This window comes from Mycteria americana, chromosome 1 (assembly GCF_035582795.1).
Source record: "Mycteria americana isolate JAX WOST 10 ecotype Jacksonville Zoo and Gardens chromosome 1, USCA_MyAme_1.0, whole genome shotgun sequence".
In the NCBI taxonomy this organism is placed as follows: Eukaryota; Metazoa; Chordata; class Aves; order Ciconiiformes; family Ciconiidae; genus Mycteria; species Mycteria americana.
The window spans coordinates 39751505-39759360 of NC_134365.1; the positions used below are offsets into that span (position 1 = coordinate 39751505).

The 7856-nt window shown below is 40.2% G+C and overlaps 1 protein-coding gene across 1 annotated transcript; it reads right to left on the minus strand.

Moving 5' to 3' along the window:
• Positions 1-915: 915 nt before the first annotated feature.
• Positions 916-4432, minus strand: IFNG (interferon gamma). Its single transcript, XM_075491609.1, has 4 exons — positions 4310-4432; positions 2282-2350; positions 1744-1923; positions 916-1041 (listed from the first exon to the last, which is right to left on the minus strand). The coding sequence occupies exons 1-4, from the start codon at positions 4430-4432 to the stop codon at positions 916-918; spliced, it is 498 nt and encodes a 165-aa protein (XP_075347724.1).
• Positions 4433-7856: the final 3424 nt, after the last annotated feature.

Consider the following 7856-nt stretch of genomic DNA (forward strand, 5'->3'; position numbering starts at 1 on the left):
ATCTAGGCAGTGCCATCTTTTGTGACAAAATAGAGCAAGATTAGCATTCTACTTTTCACAGAGATTCTGGTGAATAAATATGCAAGCATACTTTATTTATTTATTTAATTTTTATTTAATATCCAAATTTCAAAAAGTTTCCATTGAGAAATCTAAAGTTTTAAATAATATTCCGGTACAAAAATATAGTAATTGAGATAAAAACTTCCATACTACTACCTCCAAATAAATAAAATCACATCAGACACATTTAAATTATTCAGTACAAAAAATACAGAACTTCTCAAAATCAGTGAGTTGAAGTTAAGTCAGTGCAATAGAGTTAGTCACATTTCCTGGAGCAGCTAAGTAGCCTGGCCTCCTGGTAACTTCAGTGCATAACAATAATTACCAGCAATTAATCATCAATCCCCTAGTTCAGAAAAGTGCTTCAGCATTTGCTTATCTTTAAGCATGTCTGTTTGCTTGATTTGGATTTAGATATGCTTATAAGTAAGCAGACATGAATTCCTGAGTACAGAATTCCCCATATTGGTGCTTGCATCTCCATGCGAAATAGATGAATGATGAGACTAATCTTATTAACATCCCTCTTTCAAGACAGCACCAGATGGAAAGCTGGGTATCATGTCATTTCAGGATTTCCATATGGAAATTGAGTAAACATTGCCTCATTCTGTATTTTCAGGTCAACAAACATATAACAGATAGACAGGATTTTAAGACAAAGTAATTTCTTATATAGTAGTAGGAGTTATAAATACTTTGATTGGTGGTTCTTTATAAATAATTATTTAAAATACTTAAATATTAATAAATAAATGTATAAAAACTTAATAAAAAGACTGAAATAAAAAACTGTGCATTATAACAAAATTTGCACAGTAACTCAGTACAAAAGGACATGTGATGTCATTAGCATTTGCACCTCCTCTGAGACTGGCTCCTTTTCCTTTTGAGAGAAGTTGGACTCTCCACCAGTTTTTGTAAGACGCTGAACAGCTCATTCACAGCTTTGCGTTGAGTTTTCAAGTCAGTCATCTGTTATAAGTAAGAAACAAACGGAATGAAGGTCATGCCAAGAGCTATAATTATTTACTGGTCACATCCTACAGGCTACACTGCTACCAGGGTAAACCAGATGGACATCGGCAGTTCCCAATTACTCTACTACCTAATTCCTACAACAAAGAACCACTTTGTCACAAATCTTTGTTTTCCACTTTCTGCGCTACTTTGCAACGTGCCACAGACCAGCCATATTCTGTGTAACGGAGCTACTCTGTAGTTATTGCGAAGATATATGAGCTACCCCCAAGCAGCTAACTCCACCGAGGTATTGGCTGCGGACCTCTGCAGGGGTCGGTGGTTCGTGTCATTGGCACTTGCTCGATAAGCCAAGTGCCTCCAAAGCCCACGGAGGCATGCTGTGGCCAGGCACAACTTTCCCACCCAATTTCTTAACCACAAACAGCTGTGTCAGTGGCACCTCTGGTGGGCAGACGACACAGCAGCACTGCCGGCACCGCTGTGCCAGACTCCGGCAAGACTCGGGGAGGGTGGCCCCTGCACTGACACCCCACACCGCAGACCTGCAGCTGGAAACATTAGGTTTTCCAGTGTGAACTGAGCCAGACGGGGCTTACCAGACGGGTTACTGAAGCATTATTGGCTTGAGTCACACTCAAATCTCAACTGGAAAATATAGTGTCATGAGCCTTGGAGGCAGAGGAAGAGCCTTACCTGAAGCTTTGCCAGGTCCATGAGGTCTTTCACCTTCTTTAAGCCATCAGGAAGGCTGTTTTTCAGAGTATAGAGCTCCTCAGATATGTTTCTGATGTGCGCCTTTGACTTGTCAGTGGTGTTAAGCATTTCTAAGTACATGGAAACAATCTGGCTCAGGATGATCCTTTTTTCATTTCTCTGTTGAAAAATACAGTCAGAAAGAAAGGTCTGTGAGTGCTCATCAGCAGGAAAATGAATGAAGCTAAAATGCAGCACGCAGGGGTTCTCACTGCTGCTTGAAATGGGATGATAAAGAAGATGCTGCAACTCATCTCCTGGGCTTGGCTGTACCTCAGGATGGTGCAGTATAAAGCACCTTGGTCCTTATGGGAAGCATTCTTATGGGGATTGTTTTCTCATTTCCAAGCTACTGAAGTGGCCTCTGCTCATGTTCGTTCTACCCCGGCTGATTACACTGGCCCTGGGAGCTGCTTTGTATTTAAAAAGTGCCCCACAAAGCGCCTGAGATGCTTTGTCATATCTGGTTCGGACTCACCTCTGTCCAGTTTATCAGTTTCTCTGTAAAAATAGGTCCACCGTCAGCTACGTCTGAATGACTTGAGTTCTGCAACAAAGAACAAACATATCTGTTATACAAACAATACTTATCACAAGGCAAATTTGTGTTCTCTATTCAGATGAGCAGTAAAAAACAGATGTGATTTTTGCACCACTGGGCTATAGCTATTACAATGCTTTCACTTCTCTAAGCACCAAATTGCTTTGGATGACTGCATAGCACCAGAAAAGGCATTAGTCTGCTTTTCAACGTCTTCTCCTGCTATAACTCATCTGAACAGAGACATTTAGCATCATCTATTTTACCAAACGCTCCTTGCAAATTTTGGTATTGACAGCTGAAAATTAAACTTCGGAAGCATAGCAACTGGCTAGAAAATTGTCAGATCTGATCTTGGCATGTTTTCTGGTAAGTTGAGGTCCACCAGTAGGTATTCTGTGGCCTTGAATTTATCCAGTCTTCTAAAATCTCATATGGAACAAGAACAAATTAACTTTACTGTAAAACTACAGTTTGTAGAACTGGAGAATAGCCCAGTAGCCCACAGTCAGGCGTGGGGATATACAAGGTTAGTGGGCTACTGAGAGGCTCGCAGGGACGGAGTTTAACCATCAGATGTTAGCCACGCACTGTGGCAGATTCTAGGAAACAAAGAGCAATACAATTCTCCTATGAAGGAAAGGTAAACTGAATCATTTCCTCTTCTGTGTGTGTCTTTTTTTTTTTCTTTTTGTATACAACAGTCACTATTTCCTTTTTTGTCTGCTCAGTAATTTAAATAAAGTGAGTGCAAAGGGAAAACTTGCAGCCTGACAGAAACCTCGTAGGCTGATTGGCTCCCCATGCTGAGCACGTTGCCAAACCTTGTTTTGCTGTTCTTCCGAAAGGTGGGGAGCACCTGCTGTAGACCGGAGTTTTTAATGTCAGTGGAAGAAGCTCGCCACACCTCAGGATCTCTCTGACAGAGTTATATACATTCTAGTGAGAATCTCTCTGATCTATGCTAATGACAAATTTAAGATATAATGCCAATTTTATAGCCAGTTTCCTATCAATCTGCAAACACTGAAGTATCACAGTAGGCTTCTTCATGTGATACTTCAGGGTGATTCTTTGACTACTAAATTTCAACTTTCATATGCACAAAATTCTGACAAAATCAGAGCTGAAAATAGGAGCAGACTTTTGCAGTTGCTTTCATGCATTTAAGGAAAAAACAAAAATATATTGAGAATAAAAGCTGTTAATTAGAAGTGCCTCTATTGTAGATCTGTTATCTCTATGACTAATCCCAGCTGAAGTCAACTGTGAAATCCTTTAATGCCTCTTAGATTAAGATAGGTGAATTAACATTACAGTTATCAAATTATAAAAATTCTGTCTGAAAAGAAGTAATATCATGCTGGATAACATTCCCATGCCGGATCATAGTCACAGATATATAAGCAGAATGGCTGGAGGATGCAAAAGAATAAGCAGTAGGAACCACCTTTAGGCAACACACTACTACTAATAATAAGTACCAGATGCATTTGTTAAAGCAAAAGTTCTTCTCCATTTTGTTTATATTGCTAACTAATACTAAATCCCCCATTAAGGTTACTAACCTAAAACTAAAAAAGTGTCAGTAAATTGCATCTGAATAGAATTGAATCAAGATTCATTCATTCATCATAAATTGCATTAAGATTTCTTGTTATAAAACATTCCAAAGGCTGAATGGAGGTAGCAGAAGCTCTTGTGAAAGGAAGAGTGCCCCTGAAAGAAATGCAAACTACTACATTAACTATGACTATTGAAAAACTGAATCATGTTAGTGAAAGAGGTTAGCAAAAGCAAAGAAATTGTCCATATTCTTGTTTAAAAAAAGGTATAACCAAAAAATTTGTTCCATGGTTACCCTCTATTGGTACACATAGAGTATGTCAAGCAGTGCTCAAGTCTGGACTATATCTAAAGCACAAGCAGAAGGAGAAGAGAACTGCAGTAGAAGACCATACTTACAAAGTCAGCTTTCAGTTGGTCTATATCGTTTTGAAGTTGAGCAAGATTTAAGCTATTTCCAAAATGTCCAAAATAAATCATGATGACAGACAGAACAAATAAGCTGTAGGTCTGACAAGTCATCTTCTTGACAATGGTTCAGTTAAAATGCTCAGATAAGTTCTGGGAGATGTCAGTTCTAAGAGCAGTGAGCTTCAACTTCTAATAGTTAAATCTTCTATTAGAAGAAAGTAGACGAATGAACTTCATCTGCCTGTCAGTGGTATTTATACCTGGTCTTGGCATTTTTTTATTTCGTCATCACAGGCTGTGTATATTTAGACAAGATAGCGTTAGATAAGAAACCTTTGGTTTTGGCTAATCAAGGGAATCCCTCGAAAGCGTCTTTCTTAAAGCATGGTCCTGGAAAAATTTTCAGTGGTTCGTCAATGGGTAACATTTACGTGGCAGATTCTGCAGTTTCTTTTACACGTGGTTGGGGGAAAGGGGGAAATTATGATACCGGTTGAGAAGCATGCACTGCGGCTCAAGCATATTCTTACATGCTATCTGAAAAGAGTCATATTGTGTGGTTAAATGGTCAGTATAACAGTCAACTCATTTCTGGTATTCTTTTAAAGTAACCACCGAGATTGCCATGGCATTCTTCAGAGTCACTTAGAGATCTAAACGTTCTCCCTACTGCTGTCCTTTTGTGAAACACTATTTGCATTCTTTCCATGGTCTAAAGTGCATTTCTGCTGCTTTCTCATTCTTCACCTCCAGATTCAAAATAGACTTAGGGAAAAGGAGGTTCCAGCATGGATGCAATGATGCATCATACTAAATTCATCTATGGTTGTCTGCTACCTCCAAGAGCAGAGTATTTAATACTCAAGACATTCATTTTTGCTTGGCAATAATTAAAGTTCCCCACCTGCCCATTCATTTGCACTTATGTGCGTAGAATATGAAAACAGAAAGACATGGATGAAAAAAATCCCAGTTGAAGAAGACAGACAGAATGGTCTCTAAGTGCATACAGACCCCTGAAACAGCTGTATTGAGGATAGCTGGGGAAAAGGTTTTTGTATAGGAACTGAACTCTGCTTTGATGGATATCATGGGAAAAGAGCTTACTGTGAAGAGTCTTATGAAAAAATCAGAGTAATTTTAGGCTGTAGTATATGAATGCAAGGTAGGCAGGAGCCTACAAGGGAAAGAAACAAGGAGCCCACAGGCAAAAAGAAAAGAGAGAGGATCAGGAAGAGGGCACTTGTGGGCTCAGTTCACACAAGCTGTAGCTCATCAGAAACAGATGAGAATTAAACTGGGCCCCATCAGGTATGATTTGAATTCTCCAGCACAGCCCTGGATGGCTCTCTGGGTGTTCCTTGCAAGAAGCTGTCCCCTTCCCCAGCAGCACCTATCTCAGCAAATACCATCAAACACTTTCATCTGCAGCTTGAAAAAGAACCTGCATCTGTGGAATAGATCTAGCCTACTACTACCATTGCAAACAGGGAATTGCCATTTTGCAGAGACAAGAACCAAATTTCACCAGCAGTCACAGGCCCAAAAGCTGCATGCTAAAACTCCCTGGGAATAGAAGTGTAGTCAGATGGCACACATCTCACAACAGGTGCAGTACTGCAAAAAAAATTAGAGCTGTAATCTGCTTGGGGCAGTAGCACTATTCAATGCACATCTTGGTTTTAGTTTAGGAAATTAAAACTGGTTAAGCAATAACTTGATTGCTGGAAGTGTTGACATGGAGGTGAGGTGATAATGCTATTCAAGGGTGTTTCAAAGCACTGTAAAAAAATGTAAAGTTATCACACCTGCCAGAGGCATTGGACTAGACGATTTTCAAAGATCCCTTCCAACCCAAACCATTCTGATTCTATGATTCTATGCTAGAAATTAGAATCATAGAATCATAGAATCATAGAATCACTTAGGTTGGAAAAGATCCTTAAGATCATCGAGTCCAACCGTTAACCTAACACGACTAAGTCCACTACTAAACCATGTTCCTAAGTACCGTATCTACACATCGTTTAAATACCTCCAGGGATGGTGGCAAAATGGAGGTCCCACCAAGATTCATCAAAGTGGACTCACAATTCAAAGTGGAGGCACAAATGTCAGCACACTGAACAAACCTATTGGTAATGTTGAAACATCTGGATTGCTTTGCAAGGCACGTACTGTCAAATAGCATGTTGTGGCACAGCTAAATGTAGATTTATACATACAGGAAAACCAAGCATAGTTTACAAGGTGGGAGACAGGTGCTGAGGCATGTCAACTGGCCATGACACTATTGAGCGATTCTTTGGCAAAGTGTTGGAAGGGAGGTGTCGAGTGGCAGAAGAAAAATCATTCCTGTTACATATGGCATTCTTTATGCTGTCAGAAATGTACAACTGGAAGAGGGACTGGGTCATCAAGCCCAATTTTTGCCATTACAGTTCTTTTACTGCCATTACATTACTGCCATTGAGCAGTTCTTTTCTATTGAATTACTAGAGAGTGTGCAAAGAAGAGCTGCAAGTAAGGAGTTTGGAAGAGATTCTTTACTCAAACAGCTCAGTCTTCTTAACATGTTGAGGACAAATCACAACACAACTGAACACAACTAACTGCTGTAATTATCCAGCCAGGCAGAAGGTGTATCCAGTCAGGCCTTCTACTCATCTCCACATTCAAATTCTCACACAAAGGGTTGAATTTTCTGTGGCAAATCATCAGCTGGACAGAAATGTATTCTAATACAGAAACGTAGGATTCCTTTTCCAAATCCTTTACATTTGAATAAATGGTAACATGTTAATGTTGACATGCTCATCTCATAATGTTCTCCTGTTGACATGCTCGTCTCGTAATGTTCTCTTCTATTGATACACACCATCACCTCTCTCCAAATCACTTTGAAACTAGGCAACAGCCTACAGCAGATGGTCAGAACTTGAGGGTACTTGAGTCCCAGGGGTCCTGCACGCCTCCCAGCCCTGTTCTGCTTCCCATTCCACCCAAAAGTGATGAAATAGATCACCATTGTCCAGTGTATGTCTTGTTGCCCAAGAACTGTGAACAGTCAGGTTGTGAGAAAGGCTCAGGTTCAGATGGCTCCTCTGCACTGCCTTTCCTGAGCATCAACATAGTTACAAACAAAATAGGGGGTATCCTGCAAATATCTGCCATTTACTAGGCAGAGCCAAGGGCCTAAGAGCATCCAATTTTTTATCTGTGTTCCTTCGTAGATATCTATTGAGCGCATGCTGGAGGGGACTGAATACTCAGCACTAACACAAGCTCTTTGCCTAAGCACTAGCCCTAATCTAGCTGAAAGAGATGCCTGAATAGTATTGAAAAGTCTTGTGCTGCATAGAATTGGAGTGGTCATTCTGTGTGGCTCCATAGTCACAGCTGGACTGTCATCTGTTCCAAACACAGTAAGAAATGAAACCAAGGCATTTTTTCATTTTGCTGCCTGGAAGTCATCTGACTCTTCATGCAAAGCAGAGGTTTCACACCCTTCTGTTCATACAACACCTTACACCAA

Bases quoted from the DNA above. Each gene is read 5' to 3' on its own strand.
- IFNG (XM_075491609.1), bottom strand. From the start codon at position 4,432: ATGACTTGTCAGACCTACAGCTTATTTGTTCTGTCTGTCATCATGATT. The intron at 2,351-4,309 runs GTAAGTATGGTC...TCTTTGTTGCAG, and splicing joins ACCAACTGAAAGCTGACTTT to AACTCAAGTCATTCAGACGT. The intron at 1,042-1,743 runs GTAAGGCTCTTC...TACTTATAACAG, and splicing joins TGGACCTGGCAAAGCTTCAG to ATGACTGACTTGAAAACTCA.